The sequence below is a fragment of the Salminus brasiliensis genome, chromosome 1, assembly GCF_030463535.1.
Source record: "Salminus brasiliensis chromosome 1, fSalBra1.hap2, whole genome shotgun sequence".
NCBI classification, from domain to species: domain Eukaryota; kingdom Metazoa; phylum Chordata; class Actinopteri; order Characiformes; family Bryconidae; genus Salminus; species Salminus brasiliensis.
This window is the reverse complement of record NC_132878.1, coordinates 84,684,250-84,701,900: the sequence shown is the minus strand read 5'-3', so window position 1 is coordinate 84,701,900 and position 17,651 is coordinate 84,684,250. Positions and strand designations below refer to the sequence as shown.

The following is a 17,651-nucleotide window of genomic DNA, read 5'->3' as shown; positions in this document are numbered from 1 at the left end:
TGGCAAAGGTAACTCTGCTGAACAGCATAGGAATATCATTTCTGTTCATGGCTATTAGGGCTACTTTTCCATATTATTCTGGGAGAGTTTGATGGGAGACGCAAACTATAGGCTTAAATGGAAAAGAGTGCTCCACAGCTGCACACATCTTGCAACTATGGTTCTCATATTTACAGCAGTGGTTGGAAGTTTACAGACATTCACCATGTTCATGAATGTCATGGCAACACTGGACTTTCAATGGTTTCTTCATGGGTTCATGGGTTTAATGTTTCACTTCTCCCAAAAAAATCTGCCTCATCTGACAAAATACCCTTTCGTCCTGAAGACGGTTTATTGTCTATGTAGCTGCAAACTTTAGTTGAGCTTGAACTGTACTGTGTGATGGCCAATGCAACAAGAGCTGTCAATCAACACTTATGTGGACTCAAAAAAGTCTTCGAGATGTACTCAATCATGATCCTTATCAGGAAGATAAGAGCCCTTGGCAAGTTGAAAGACATTTTGGAACTTTTAACACCACTGAATTAATAATCTAATCTGTGCATGTATATGTATATTTCTGGCCCTGTGATGATTTCAGAAAACACCCAAAACATAAAAAATTGTGCACCACTTCTATTAAAGATGTATGTTGAACAATCATTCTGCCCCAGAAAAAGACTTAGTTGGCTGTAAATAGTTTAAATCCATTGTTTATGCATTACAGCCACTGCAAGAGCATGATGTCTCACGTATGAACTACGAGCGCAATTATATTAGCTGACACATAACTTGACAAATCTGGTGCTTTGTGGAATTCCGTCACGATTACATATTCAGATGGTATAGTCATTAAAAAGAAAAGAGGATGTTGCCTGCTAGTCTCCCAGTTATCAGTCCCTAGTAGTACATGATTGGCTGGTTAGTAATTAGTAGAACAGCAAGGCAGGTCAGAACAGCTAACAGAGACTGAAGTTCTTTGTTCTGTGAGTAGACATGAGATAGTTGGACGTTCAGTTTCTGTTAAGATGTGGCCTTGCTAATTAAACCTTAAATTCGAGACATTTTGTGGTCTGCACAAGTTTACAGTACACTTAATAATTTGCTGTGACATGCTGTTCGCCTTTGGAGAACTGTGGATGGATGTTCCTTTGTTTAAAGGAAGGTGGAGCAAGCAGGAACGTAGATTGGACGTCTGATCTCTGTGCATTCCCCTGACAGAGCAGCTCTTGCTGCATTTCTCCTGCACGATTTATGTTGGCAGGCTAGTCCGGCTTCTGACCAGGATCACTGCACTCCCTCCAAAACAGGAAGACCTCTGCAACACTGATAGAGAGGAGGCCAAAAAAAAAAAAACCTCAGACAAGCTTGGGTTCCTGGAGCGCTGGCGAGGCAGGCCTGGGTCTGATAAAATTCCACGGCAACAGGCTCACTCTGCTCCCATCTTGCTGGATGGTCAGTCTTAAGAGGCAAAGACAGGAAATGGTGGCGCAAAGCACCGTTTCCTGAACCAAACACTACATCCGAAGGAGCCTCCCTCCAGGGTCAGTGAGCAGAAGTGATGCAGCCTCTGTTGGGAACCACATCAGGACGGAGTCAGTGCTGCAGTCTGACCCCTCTGTTGGGTTTGTTTCATGACAACACTATCCCTGGGCAGCCATTTTAAATTAGGGCTCAGTCTGGCTAACTGGTAAAACTATTAAAGCCTAGATAAAGAATATAATATAGAATAGATGGTCACTGCTAAATTGAGAGTCTTCGCCAATTAAATATAATCAGCCAAGCGTTTCCTGTGGTCCAAAACTGACCTCTGATAAACGGCTACAGGATAATTAACACCAACTGTGAATAGAAAAAGCTGAACTATACTGTCTATGAAAGTGGTCAGTAGGTGTAGACAGTTTTGTAAAATGCCCACTGCCACTTCACTGCACCAACACAACACTCACTACCATGCTACTGCCATGTCAATATCACTGACATGCTGTACTGAGAATGGTACTGCACCCTAATAGTATCTGGTCAGTGGTGGCCTAATAGTACATTGACCCACCTCTGTAATATGAATAACCTTGTTAGTCACTCTGAATAAGAGTGTCAAATGTAAATGTACTCTTGGAAGAGCTGGGTCTTCAGTCTGCATTTAAAGACGGCAAGTGACTCTACTGTTCGGACACCCAGGGGAAGTTCATTCCACCACTTCCGTCGCAGTACAGAAAAAATGGCTGGATTAGGAGCTACTGGTCTCCATGGATGCTTGTCTTCCATGGATCTTAAAGGATGGCGGATCTAGCTGAGGCTAGACTCTTGGTCTAAGGCTCTTGGTACAGATCGACTTTTGACCATTGCCATCAAGTATGAAGGAAACGGTCCATTCTTGACTTTTTAGGCCAGCTTTAGGGTTTTTAATCTGGTTGAATTCTCTGGATGTTGTAAAGGAGAAATCTGCATGACCGAGTCGGATTTGCAACATTGATTGAGAACAATAACTGGTCATCTATGGCTTTGTGCTTCAGCAGATGGAGTAACCAGTGAGTTCTTGAAGGAGATGGCAAGTTAGCCTGTTAATCTAGTTCACCAACACCTTGAGGTATGTTCTGGGGCATTGTCTTTTTGGAACACCCAACCATATTCAACAGTCTACCTGATGGTTTGAGGTTATGTTGAAGAACTCTGAGGTAGTCTTTCTTCTTGATTATTCCATACACTCAATACAATTTGCCAGTTCCACTGACAACGAAACTACCAGGGATAACAGTTAGTACTGTGTTTTTGAGGTTCAATGCCTTAATTTTACTCCACCAAACATTTTTGTGTCATCAGACTGGACATTTTTCCATCTTTGTCCATGTGATAAAGGTGTAATTTTTTTAAATTGCTCCAAGAGACATTCCCAATCTGTAAACTTATGATCATCCTTCTCAGATCTGCACTGAGCTCCTTGGACTTTCCCACTGTTAGTCAATCCAGTGAGTGATGTAAAACAATTTTTTTTTACGTGGACAAAGAATTAGCAGCTGTCACTGAAAGCCAAATATCAACAAGGCATTCATGTGCATGATGTGAACTTCCAACCACAACTACAGCTCAAAAATATCTTCAGTTGGAATTAACACTGGACTGTTAAATAGGTGAAAGTGTGGTAAACACACTCAGGATTAGTTCATCCTGTGACTTCATTTTTGATCTTTCCATTGACGATGTGCAGCCTAGCATGCGTGAAGGGCAAATGGTTGGAGATAAAAGCCTTCTTGTTGGTGAAGGGGCGCTTTGTTTTTCGCTGTCACTCGTTATTAGACAGATGACCAACCGTATAATATACTACACTTTGGCATGCCTCAAAAAGAGCTGCCACTGGCATCACCCCTTCAAACATAAACATTCATACATGTATGTATAGAGTGACAGAAACACACATGGCTCACTTGTTTGCTGATGTGCAAATGAGAACCCCTCAAACCAGAAGTCAGCCACTGGCCAGAAAGAGGTACTGTAAACCTACAAAAACAGCTAAACTAATCACAAGTGAAAAAGACTAATTTGACAAGATATGCGATTTTACAATGACTTAATTTGTTTTAATATCAAGCAAAGAGCTGTGCTGCAGCTATACTTTCTCAGTTTACTTGCATGCTCTGGAACGTTAAAGCCAATTTGGAATGATGGTTTAAAATAACAGGACATTATAGGACCAATTCTATCTTCTCTGAAGTCTTTTCAATCTATTTTCCTGTTCACCATCTTAGTGCTGGTCACAAACATAATTCATATAAAGTTCACAGATACTTCTACAGTGTTTTAATCTAATTTAAATATTAAACAGCAACCTTCAGTAAAATGAAAAACAGAGGTGTATATATAATATAACAACAGTATGTACCAAGCAGAGCCAGCACATGTAACTGTTAACATACTAATGAAAGATAAAAGAGGCAGGAGATAGATACAGGTTTAGCTAGCTAGTGTCAGTGAATAATGCTCTATACCCACAAAATACTAATATAATTGAGCCTAGTGCTTCTCACACTGGTCCTCAGGACTTCTCAGACAGTCCACATACAGGCATGTGAAGTTAGGACACTCCATGAAACACTTTGTTCATATTTAAACATATGGACATTTGAGCATCATGTGAACACTACTGGGAGATGGAGGATCATTTGTAAAACATAATGAATAAAAATACTATTTTCCTCTGATGAAAAAGTTAGGACACTCCCACATTTATTACTACTTTAAATGCCTAAAATTAAAATCACCACATTAGAGGGAGCCTGTTTTACATTTAGTTTGGTTTGACCTCGATGGGTAAAGTGAGTGTTATTACCATGGCAAGAACAAAGAACAAAAGAACAAAAGAATATATTTTTGCTAAAGGTTGTAGATGCATATCTGTCTGGCAATGGATCTCAGAAGATCTCACACAATTAGCTGTTTCACTGTCTGCGAAGTAATTTACAAGTGCAACAACTGCCAACATGGCCAAAATGCAAAGAAGTCTCTAACAATCCTAAAATGTCATTATGGGATCTACAGGTAGCTCTTGCCTCAGCTAAAGTCATAGTACAGCATCCACCATCAGAAAGAGACCATACACATTTGATTATCATGGGAGGTGTCCAAGGAGGAAACCCTTGCTGTCAAAAAATAAAAAATCAGAGCAAGACTAAAGTTTTCCAGAGAACACCTAGACCAAAACCAGAACATCTGAACCAGTGTGCTTGAATTATTTGGACAGAGCAAGAAAGGGCATTATTGGGATAAACTAGACACAGCATTTGAGCACAAGATCCCATATCAACTGTGAAGTGTAGAGGTGAAAAGGTCATGGTTTGGGGCTGATTTTCTGCAGTTGGGCCTGGAAAGCTCTCCTACACAGAATACACTTGAAAGTCTGAGAGTTTGAGGAAAATGTGAGATCATCTGTCCAAAAAACACATCACACAGCTAAAAGAATTCTGCACAAATTTTCTCCCAGGTGGTCAGAGACTGGTACATTATTATAGGAAATGTCTAACATATGTCTAAAATAAGTTATTTCAGCCAGGGAGGAAAATACCAGCTATTAGGGCATTAGGTGTCTTAACTTTTTCCTCACAAGAAAATTGCATTGTTACATTTTACAAATTAGTTTTTTTTTTTAAATATCATCTTCTTCTGTTAATATTGTTTAAAAGATCAAATGTTCATATATTTAAATAGGTCTGGGGGGGGGGTCCTGAGGACAGTTTTGAGAACAACTGATCAGTTCCAGTTTCAACCTTTTAAACATTACCATGACCGAGAGAGAATACACTGGTGATTCCAGTCAGAGACACTGGTTCAGATGCTTGGGGTAAGACATGTCCAAATTATGTTCCAGTGCATAAAAAGACACACCAACAGGCTTTAATATACTCTAATTTAATTTATACAACAATTATATATGTACAAAATGTTTGAAGTTGTTTCTATTTATTCACCCAATAATAACCTTTCTAAACCTCTACATTTGCAATGTATCAATCATTTCAAAACAATAAATTACAGAGACAAAAGGCATACGTGCACACCTAGGCCTCTTAATGTGGAAGATTTATACAACTGGAAATGCATCTTCTTGGCTACGGCTGTTAGTTTGTTGTGGTTTTGATGAAAAAAAACTCTAACACTAGTATCTTGGTTAAAAGGGTGCAACATTAATATGGAACAATGTATAGCAAGTAACAGTAGTAGCATCAGAAAGCAAGAAACATTAATTGATGTATTGGTAAAATTACTCCATAATTTGATATGATATCAATGAGAGAAACCAATTTAAACAAAATGAATGAATGAAGAAATGAAACCACACTTTGATTGTATTGGCATTTTAAATGTCCATGTTAATGCTTTGCATGTATGATGAAAAAATATTATCATTATGGATCATCTAACAAGTCTAATATGAATATTGCAAATTTGGTCAGCAACTTTGACAGCCTATGCAGAGAATTAACAAATGTCTTCAAACATAGCTCCAGACCAGGGCCATTCTCAGCTCAGAGGTAGAGTGGTAGCTGTTTCTAGGTGTGGTAATTAATACACAGATGGGTCTCAAAGAATATCAGAGTGAGATGAGAATTGTACACCTGTCCCCCTTGCACCACAGGCAGACTAACAGAAATACTTTACATTAACTGGGACATACATAGAGGGTGTCAGAAGTGGGAGTACTTGGTGAGATCCTTCTTCATCTCGCTGTACTGGGTGCTAAGTCTGCCCACAGCTTTAGCATGTTCCTCATCCACCTCCTCCTTCAGCTGAGCCTGCTCCTTCAGGAACTCGTCCCAGTCCTCCCTACGCCTCTCCATACACACCTGCAGCTGTGGACTCTACATGCACATATACGAGAATCACAGAGACCCTTTTTAAACCTGGTCACTTTAAGTGACAATTATCTGGATTGTCTCTTGATAAGATGTAGGCCACATGCATTTACACTTGAGTGGTCAAATTTGTCACTGGTTGGGCAGGCTGAAATCTGATAGCTGTGCAAGAAATATGCTTGTTGTGCAGCAGTTATTACTGGTGTTTCGGTTGTGCTGGGAGGGGTTTTGGTTGTTGAATGCGTCTTGGAAAGGCGGATGTGTTACACTGCTTTAACGTGGCTCCAGTGGGCCTCAGACCACCTCCTAAAGTGGAATGTATATCTGCATTTTTATGTGGCTTGACCTTATCCAGACAAAATCCTGATACTCAAGGTTGGAGTGACCAATTGTTGGAAGGGTCAGGATATATTTGGTAAAAACAGTATCAGAGGTTAGTGTGTGTTTGCTGAAATTCTTTCAAAATAAAAAATAACACTTTATTGCCTAGAAACTTAATGTAAACTATAAAATAGCAGTTCACTGATGCCTTCTAGGCGTTCCAGTTATACACACCACTAAATAAATTCACTTCTGGTAATAACATAAGTAGAGCTCAAACTTACATTCTGGGCTTCTAGCTCCCTCTGCTGGATCCTTTGTGTCATATGATTGGCAGCTTCCACTTCATAAGAAAAAGCAGGCATTTTCAACTATTCAAAATTATTCATTAGTTTAAAAACTTGTCATTTTCTATTTTTGATTTGACTGTAAAATTTAATAGATATAGAAAAGACAAGATGTGATCATAATTGTTAAACAGCTGTTTACTTTTGCTTAAACAGCTAAATGAACAAAAAAGTTATTTGTGTCTTACATTTTACCTTTAACAATCCTGAAGTATAATCAATTATAAATAAATTATTAAACAATAAGCAAAGTGTGCTGTGAAATATATATATATATATATATATATATATATATATATATATATATATATATATATATATATTGTAAGAATATATCACAAAACTATATAACAAACTGTTCCCATATAGACAGAAGTACAGACATAATATTACACACCTTCATTGAAAACACATGCATTGCTTACTACTTTGTTTCACTATAATTACTATAGTTCTTTTATCTTGTAAAAGAAAAAGACTAAAAGAAATAAACAGTACTACACGTACATCGGGTCAGTATGTCACATAAATTGTTCTGCATGCTCTCTGTGCATTTGGGCAGTACTTGTTCATTGGTCTCGGTTGCCATCTTGTTAAGGTTTTCCAGGAGACGGCACTCCCTAAAAGCCCGTTTCTCCTGTAGAGCGAAAAACACATTAAATACAGATAAACTAAAGAAGTTAGGCTACTTGTATGAGCTACATATAGACTAAATATCTCCATACATGAATGCTGAAACAGGTTGCCAATTTCTTTTTGCCGACTGTCAAACAACTGGTATTGCACACTTTTGCAATGTTGCAATGTTTTACAGGAGTGCTGGATCTAACCTCTCCAAGGTGGAAGATCTCCAGGACCAGGATATGGCTACGCAATTGTGACTTTAAGTGGAAAAACTTGCTTTGTTAGATCTTGATTTCTTTTGAATTAAGGATAACGGAAGAAATAGAATTTTGTGCAAGCAACATTGATGGATGGAGTCTACAGTACAGGGCACTAGAGGCAGGCGTGGGGAAGGTTTTTCTGGAACACTTTACAACCCCTGATACCCTGACTCATGTGCAACTGCCTCAGTGTACACCATTAGCTTTGCATGTTAAATCTTGAGACAAAGCAGTAGAAACATTCTCACCTCAAATTCTCTAACAAAGTATCTGATCTCCCCCTGTAAAACTGGTCTGTGGTCCAACAGCCTGGACTGGATTTCACCAACATCTGTGAATGAAAAAGCACATTGTTGAACACAGAAAATCTACCCTTTTGCATTGAACTGCTTAACTCTTTTTCATGATTCCCTCACACAATAATCCACTTTCATTAGACTGCACATTTGCCCTAAAACAGACTACTGATCAGAAACTAATTTTGCATAAGGAAATTAAATATACAGAGCAAATTTCATCAGATGCATGACTAATGTAAAAATACATTCTAAATTCCTTTAATAATCTTAGCGCTGCAGCAGTTAAAGCAAACACTGAATATCTTAGACTCCTGATTAGAAACCCAACCAAGACATAACTAGACATATTCAAATACTATTTCAGTTCTCCCTTATGGTGCTGATTTCTGAAGGCGAAGGTTCGGTTTCTACTATGACAGTTTTAACAAGCTCTTATGCTATCATGACATTTTAGATATATTTAGACCAATAAGGGCAGCGGTGGCTCAGCAGTTAGAACACCGGGCTATTGATAACAAGGTTGTGGGTTCGATACCCGGGCTTGGCAAGCTGCCACTGTTGGGCCCTTGAGCAAGGCCCTTCACCCTCTCTGCTCCCCGGGTGCCGGAGTTGGCTGCACACCGCTCTGGGTGTGTGTGTTCTCACTGCCCCAAGTTCACTAGTGTGTATGTGTGTGTGTGTGTGTGTGTGTGTGTTCACTACCACAGATGGGTAAAATGCAGGACACATAGTACAGTGACAAATGCGTGTACCTTTACCTTTTTACCCTGAATATAGTGTGTATTGTGTTGAATGTTTGACTCATATTAGAGAAATCGGAGGGATGAAAGTCCTAGTCAGAAAAAGTAAGTAGTCTGGCTATTTAAAATGCTTTAAATCCCAGAGTATAATCATAGCTGGTAACTGTATTTGCTAAATAAGGTGTTTGTTTATTTCTAAAGGAAAACTGTTCTTCATTTCCATGCTTCACTTTACAGGTAGGGTAGGCAAACAACACAGGGGCATGACTTTTCAACGCCCCCCCCCCCTCCCCCAGTGTGTTAGTAGCTATTAACATCTGCATGCATGCAGGATCCATACCCAACTCTAAAGAAACGGGATATTATGGCTCATGAAGGATGAAACCAATCACATACGTCCTTGCTTAAAGACAAACTCGCATTTCTGTGTAACTTTACTTTTTTAGTTTTTTACTTTTGCAAAAAAAAATAAATAAATAAATAAATAGTATTCGGCTTATTTATTAGATATAACAGCTAAGCAGTGCTGGCACTACCTACCTTTGGCTATTTTGTCCATGGTCACGAGACGTCACCACCCTCTCTGTGTTCTTTGTAAAAGACCAGAGCGTTACAGCATTATTCTCAAACCACTGGAAACACAAGAGGTTATTTTTAATGGCGCCTATCTTCATATAGCACTAATCAAGTCAAGTAATACCACAGACAAATGGTCTGTAAATTCGCTATAAACTGCAGGACTACACTGACAACATTCTCCTGCTCCTAAGCGCTGAACGTCCTACTCCAACTTCCTTTCAAAATAAAAGTCCTGGTTCGTGTTATTGTGGCTGGCTTCGTTTTGTCACATACACAAAGATTGTTTCCACACACTAAGGACAAAACCCTTCCTGGTCACTGCAGCATATTATCCATTTGAGTTCAGATTGCTGAAAACAAGACAACAATAGAACAAAACAATGGCACACAGACTTGATACTTTTATACTTATTATACATTACATTATTATTATATTATACATACTTATTAGCTAGCTATATTGAACAATTTCATTTGAAACACTTTGCTGACCAAATCTATTCTAAATGTTCAAAACTACCCATAAAGGCGATTTCTGTCTTATACTATGTTTCGACAGATCAAGTGAACTTATAAACACATAACAAATTGCAACTACCAGTGGTTACATCATTAATATCATGATCCAATTTCTGTTTATGCAATTAATTGTGTAACTGCCATTTCTCACTGGTCTGCTGTGGCTTTATAATACTAAATAATGTACTGGCTAGAATTTTTACCCAAGTGTTTACATGTACAATATTTATATATATATATATATATATATATATATATATATATATATTTTTTTTTTTTTTTTTTTTTTTTTTTTTTACCACTGTCAGCTAGGTTCATTTCTTTTGGTAATCTGCTTTAACCGTTTTCAAATCGCAGGACATTTTTATGATATATCTAGTACAAACAAGCAAAGATGAAAGGTTGCTCTACAGCAAAAAACTGCATTTACTTTGTTATCGTTGAATATGAAACTGACATACTGTGAACTTCAAACACTGTTCTCAGTGTCTCCTCATTTAAATGCAAATCCAACATAACCAAAACAGCCTGTAAAATGTGCCAATTCCAAAATCTCAAATCTGTTTTTTTAACAGTCTTGACTCACTAATACTTGTATCCCCAAAAATTCACATACACCAGCCTTTGGTAACAATGCACCGACCCTCTAAAATGTTTTTTTCTGTACAAGTTCACCGGCAACACTGGTGAACATGCACATTAGATGGATTTTTAAGCGAACAAGGTCTCATGACCACGGCTTTTTCAATGTCCGCAGAAGGGAAACACAAAAGCAGAGCACAAAGAAGCAAAAGCTAGTGAAGCAAGCAGATATCCATGCTAGGCTTAAAGCTAACGCTGCCCACCTAACATGCCCATGTTGGGTTCATATGGGTAGCCCAGCTGGGAACCAGAAAGTTTTGTCCTCAGGTTCCATGTTGGCCCATATGGCACATATGGATGCCCACCAGGGTTAGTGAGCAGAAGAGGTCAGACCTGAGCCTCATCTGGGTTACACACTGCATAGGCAGGACCCATGTAAACATAAGGTAGGCAATAATGATGGAACTCATTTGAAAAGCCCAACTGGGTCCCAGTAAAAATGTATATTCAAACCAACACAGAGCCTGTGCCCGCCTGAAATCCACCTAGCCAATGTTCCAACACATGAGCATGTTGGCTGGTAAGTTGACCAGCTTTACCATCTCATCCGGATAGCTTCACCACACCAACAAGATATCATACTAGAATAATTCTATAATTAATTACAATATTCTTGTTACAGGGCAAAAAGTAAATATATACCATGCTACATTGCTTCTGTGTCTGTATAAAGCAGAGCTTGACAAAATGTTCATGAGCCCACCATAAAAGAAAAATAGCATGTTTTACTGTTAGGCCAAATGATAGGTGGAAGGATAGATGTGTAAAATCGCATCTGGCCATTTTTGCCCTGACAAAGGCAAAGTACCTTCTACGTAGACATCAGAGAACTGCATAAATAACTAATAAATCCATTCTATGGCACCTTTGAACACCCAGGTACCGAATATCTACCGCAAATTGACATAAACCTGGTAGAAACTGATTAAATCTTCAATATACTTTTGCAAGGAATCAACATATGTCCAACTATTTGCTGTGGACTGGTATGACAACTACTTTAAGCTGTGCTGCAAAAAAACTTGCTGACTTGCAACTTTTTCTGCAACAGATACATGTTTTATGTTTTCCTTACAAAACTGTAAATAAATCATAATGCTCTTTCCCATGACTTTTAACCACGTTTTATCTGACCCAGTGTCTCAGTAGCGTGAATGTTAAGGTTGTGTGAAGATACAGTAAAGAAACGGTAGCTCGGACCCATTTGCAACATGGGTAATCAACTCAGCCGCAAGGTGGCGACAGAGGATCAGCAATTGAGAGAATCCCAGCTGCTCTTCTCGGCTCATGTTTTAAACACAACAGGTAACAATCGAGTCTGTATTTGATCGTTGGACGATATAGTACAGATTCTGTTTACCGTTCTGATTGTAAATTAGGCGATTGGACAAGGCTGAACTCTTTCAGTAGCAGTTACTCAATAACACTGGATTCATATATGAAGGGATGCACACGATGACACACAGATGAATTAAACAATAAAGAGTTGATTTAATTGAACAATAAGCAGTTTGCTTAGATTGTTAAAATAGCTATTAATATTGTCTTGGAAAATTGCCTGGATGAAGAACTTTGGACTACAACCGTGGTAGATGTTCAGGCTGCGGATAGAGCAGCACCTAAACTGACAAACTGCCATGGGGTAAAAGTCAACTGAACGTTTTATTTGTTGTATAAACTGCTTTTTGGCTCAATTCTGTGATTGACATTTAATGTCAGCACAACGTCTAATTCAATCCGAAGTCTAAGTTAAACAACCAAAATCCAAAGTCTTTCAAACGTCATATGCCAACATCATGTAGATACAAAATACCAACATTTGATTGAGATGTGGTAACCAAACCCCAACGTCGGTTAAACGTAATGTTGACGTCCACAGAACCTGACATTTTGCCCTTGTTTGACGTTCATATGTCGTTGGTTGTTGGTTGTTGGTTGTTAGATACCCAAACTTCAACATTTGTTTTGCGTTCGAGCTTGATGTCAACTCAATATTGGTTTTTGACAGATATGTGATTTTGGTTTCTAACCAAAATTCAACGTTGGGTCATGACCTCATGACCTTATTTTTAACTAAGCTTTAATGTCTGTCCGACTTTAAATTGGTGGATAGAGAAGCCTAACTCACAAGTTATGCCTTTAAATGAAAAAAGTAATATTCACATCAAGACAAATGATGTATATATACAGTTGTAGACAGGTTTGGCTATGCTTGTTCAAACTACGTTTGATTGATTTTCTAAGTGAAACCAAGTTGATATTCCAGCATGACGCCACCTGCATATGCTATTTACCCTCCTGCTGAGCCAAAAACCTCACCAGCGTGGTCCACTCATCTGCCTGATCCCCATATACGCTTAATAAAGCCATTACATCAATATCAGTATTTTTATTATGCTGTGTCAACCAGCTCACTTCTCTGTAAAGCTGTTTGTGACACGGCCCTTTGTTTAAAGCGCAATATAAATATTTAACATGACTAAAGTTTAGTTGAAATTACACACATACATAAAAACGTTAAATATTGCTTCTTTCTGCTAATTTTAGAGCACAATTGCATTGTATTTAATTATTAATTTTATCAGGAAATATAAACAACATAAAATATATGGTGTAATCTTTGTACATGCCACATGAACTGAGAAATCACTTCGAAAATCAACAAAATGTCATTTGACCAGGAGTACCAAAACATTTGCATACTTTGCATAAAAAGTAGTTTGAAGAGTGAAGATTTTTAGTAACTTTATGTTAGTTTAGGGACTTTCATTCAGTTTCTTCTGTTTTGGGAGTATTTGGTGGAAAATTAAATTATGGATTGTCCAATACAATAAACAAATAAATAAATTATATACAATAAAATAAAACTAAATACAAACACGGCAACATTTCACTTCATTACATGTAGGTTATCTGAGTAACTTTACTATCAGCCTATACTTACGGGGCTTAGCCAACATTCCAAATTTCCCAAATAGTTGGTTTTGTATATTATTACTCAAATAAGAACCAATCAGGAGTCAAATAAAAATAAATGTTGGCTATTTAAACACTGTTCGGTCAACCATTCACCACCAAAAGATGGCGACAGAGATCGTTTCATTGACTGTGAGAGAGTAGGTCCACTTTGGCCAGTTCTCTGTGTTCTTGCTGTGTTAGAGGGAAGCCTGTGTTGAACCAGCCAACTTCTCGAACACAGTGTAGGTCGACAAATGTGCAGCTATAAGACGCTGCTGCAACAACGTGGTGTCGACAACATGATGAAGGTTAAGAGATCTGACTGACAGTAAAGTCAGACCTGTTACTAGTTTAGTACATGTCTGTAGAAACGTTTATTATTTGTTTAGTTATTAGACTTTATGAGGTAATAAAATTATTAACTATATTTCCGACTAATTTTTACCAAGCTATCAGAGCCTTTCCCTTCCAGTCTGCTGTAAATGTTCTAAATATCATCGCTGGTGTACAAACCCATCCATCTTCGTTTTTCGCTGTTTTTCACTTTTCGACATGATGTGAATCTGGCAGTTGTTCTTTACATCGACAAATAGAAATGCCACAGATGCTCCAAAATCTCTTTAGCGTTGACTTTTATTGAAAGTTAAGAAAGTTTTACTGTAAAGTTAATGTTTTCAAGATCAGAGAGTATAGTGACAAATTATAGGATCCACCATCTTTTCTTTACTGTAAAGTTAATGTTTTCAAGATCAGAGAGTATAGTGACAAATTATAGGATCCACCATCTTTTCTTTACTGTAAAGTTAATGTTTTCAAGATCAGAGAGTATAGTGACAAATTATAGGATCCACCATCTTTTCTTTACTGTAAAGTTAATGTTTTCAAGATCAGAGAGTATAGTGACAAATTATAGGATCCACCATGCCAAACACAAACAGTTTCTTAACGTTATTCAATCAAACTGATGATCGTTTTTACATGTTACACTGAAGACTGTGTGTGTGCTTCAATGTTGTAAAGGTTCGCAGCTCTGAACACTCGAAGCCAGTGCATGTAAAAAGACTTCTCTATCTTTCTGCCTTTCATCGTAATGTTCAGGATGGACAGTATCGGTATGTGACATCCACCATTAATATTTCTGTGTGGTGTTCTTTAGCAGTTTGGAATATGTGACCCATCCTCTCACACCCAAAGGTCTTAGCTCTTAGGACACATGCCGTGAAATAAAGACATTGTTATTAACTGTTGCATATGTTTTTGTTTGAATATTTATTTATTGTATTAAAACAGCCTCAAAGAAGAAGGTGGCCAATGTTTGAGAAAAAGACAGACACTCACACTGTACCCCGTTTAAACAGCAAACACTCAGAAACTTTTCCAAAAAGCAATGAGAATGCCTACAGCCTTACTGTACTACACACAACCAGAGCTAAGTTAATCAAGTCTTCCAGAAAAGCAGCGATCATTCACACTGAGTGTGTATAATGTACACGTTGGTTGTAAACGACGGTCTGTGGGATTTGAAAAAACTTTTCTCGGGAGTGTTTCTACCTTCACAGGTGTAACTCAGCCTCGAACACGCAAATCAGCAGTGCGCATGCGCCGCGAGGTGGCACTCTGTTTTTATGACCAGGTGAGTAGATTTTGTTCAGGTAAAACTTGGAATTTGGCTTAAGGACAGGAGCCTAAATGATAGCACGTCGCGTGATCTATCCTTTCCAGCAAGAAGAATCATACATGTCAGTCGTGGGCAAAATGGGAGATTGGCAGGTACGTGCTGTCCCTTTGGGTCATGGAGGTGTGTATATGTATGTGTGTGTGCTTGCTTTTACTTGTGAACACAGGTAGCCTACATTTAATGCGGTAGCCACTGCCGCTTATAAAAAAAGACTCGATTCATTCCGTTTCAACCGCACTTTTAACGCGCCAGAAACATCGTTTCACATTGAGTGTTACCACTGGAATCTGTCTCTCAAACAAAATGAAGAGGTAAGCAGAGCTTACTCAAATCCTCTGGGAGATAAAAACGAGTCAACAGAACCACTGGCTGGAATACCTTTGGTTGGCCTGTCAAATGTATGTTTTTTAGACAGATATATAGAGTAAATCACACACACACACACACACATATATGTATATATATATATATATATATATATATATATATATATATATATATATATATATATATATAATTTTATTATAGATACCTAATAGAGAAATACCTGACTGTCTGAAGATTCAGCCATGGTTTTGTAGCATGCAGTTATTTATATATATATATATATATATATATATATATATATATATATATATATATATATATATATATATATGCATCTACGTCATACTGTTCCTTACCCAAAGCAATATCAAAAAAGTCTTTTTTTTGCAAACACTGCAGCATTAATTGAGCTCAGTTGCATTACATTGAAATCACTAGTCAATATCAACCTAACTAATTAATTCTAAATTAAATCAAGCAAGTAAATCACTAGTAAACTAGATTTAATTGCCGTAGAGAAATCTTCACCCTTAAACACTGTTAATAGTATATAGGTCTCCTCTTAAATCCTCTTAAAGCGCGTTTTCACACCACGGTCGCTGAACTACGAAGGGGGCGCAGAGAAACACACTCTAGGCCGAAACATCTCTGCAGAAGAATGCAGTGAGGTTAGTCCCACTTTCAGCAGAGCTTGCTGCTTTCACCAGCCCGGTGTATTAACCACACAGCCCCATTCATCTCTGCTGCACTTTTCTCTGCCTTGATGATTGCCATTGTGAGCGAGTTTCATTTCGACTTCTCATTAATGACAACTGCTTTTAGAGCTGTTTTTATCCCCCACTCCAATGATAAAAGCGCCTGAAATGGAGAAGGCCAACGCCTTAAACCTGTCGCCCATGCTTCTTTTCGCCGTGACCCGGGGTCCCGGGGTGCTCGTGTCGCCGCTGTCGCGGGGCCAAGCCCTTCTCGTCGTCCACTCCCTCATTCACATTTAACGACCGCACGTTGTTGTGTTAATTATTGACATCTCCAAAACGGCGCTCTCAATTGAGCTCCTGTACCTGCACGAGAATCGACCCCTTTGCATAACAGTGACAGCAGCGTCTCGCGGGCTCAGCTTCTCAATGGGCCTAAAACAACAGTTTACGAAAATCAGTGCACCAACAAAGTGTCTGTGGCGACGGAGAGGCGTGCTGGAGATTTGCATTGCAGCAAAAAGCTCACTGATATGCTAAAGGAGCTTGGTTTTGAGAGCTGTCATTGCAGCAATGCTGAACTTACCTGAAACGGTGCAGTGAAAAATTACATGAATGTGCAATTAGATAGTAACAATAATAATCATGGGCTAATGGTTTGGTCAGCTTTTCTGTTAGAAATATAATACTATAATAAAATATGCTTATTTTTTATTAACAGTTGACAGTGTTTTCCATATGATTGTTCCTCATGTCTGAATCAATTGTTCAGAAATGCACCAAGTAGTTTCTTTTCCCCAGAGTATTTCCTACCACTGTTGTAAACTTGTTCTAGTCTCTCAGGGTTCCCCTTTTGAGTCTTGGTTCCTCTCTTTTTTCTTCCTCATGCTCTCAGATATAGACTAGTGTTTCCAGATGGGCTTGCTCGTTATGGGTCTTATCTTGCACTTCTGCAAAGCTACTTTACAGCCATATTTACTGTAAAAAAAAAACGCCCTATAGAAATGAACCTGAAGTGAGGGTGAAATTTGCATGTTCTTGTGCTCTTTCCTAGTATATAGACTATAGTACCTCGATTGGATTGGAGAGAAAAACAAAGCTCCACAAACACTTCTGACTTTTGATCTCTGAGCGAGTGTTTTTTTTGTACCTGAGTGTGTTCATTGGTGTTGGCTAGATGAAAATCAAGCTGATATGCTAATGAGGGAGTTCTAGCAGCGCTACGCGAGCCTCTAAACTTCCACCATTAGAGGGAGATCTGAGCGCGCACACTGCTCAGCCCGCCGAAGCTCTGCCATCTTGAGCTCTGCGCACTGGGTGTAAAACTAGGCAA

The 17,651-nt window shown here is 38.5% G+C and overlaps 1 protein-coding gene across 1 annotated transcript; it reads right to left on the bottom strand.

Annotated features, from left to right (window-relative positions):
* Positions 1 to 5,369: 5,369 nt before the first annotated feature.
* On the bottom strand, positions 5,370 to 9,698 carry bloc1s5 (biogenesis of lysosomal organelles complex-1, subunit 5, muted). The gene is made up of 5 exons (XM_072658657.1): positions 9,461 to 9,698; positions 8,130 to 8,212; positions 7,505 to 7,634; positions 6,935 to 6,993; positions 5,370 to 6,335 (listed from the first exon to the last, which is right to left on the bottom strand). The coding sequence occupies exons 1-5, from the start codon at positions 9,477 to 9,479 to the stop codon at positions 6,162 to 6,164; spliced, it is 465 nt and encodes a 154-aa protein (XP_072514758.1). The 5' UTR covers positions 9,480 to 9,698; the 3' UTR covers positions 5,370 to 6,161.
* Between the last annotated feature and the right edge of the window lie 7,953 nt (positions 9,699 to 17,651).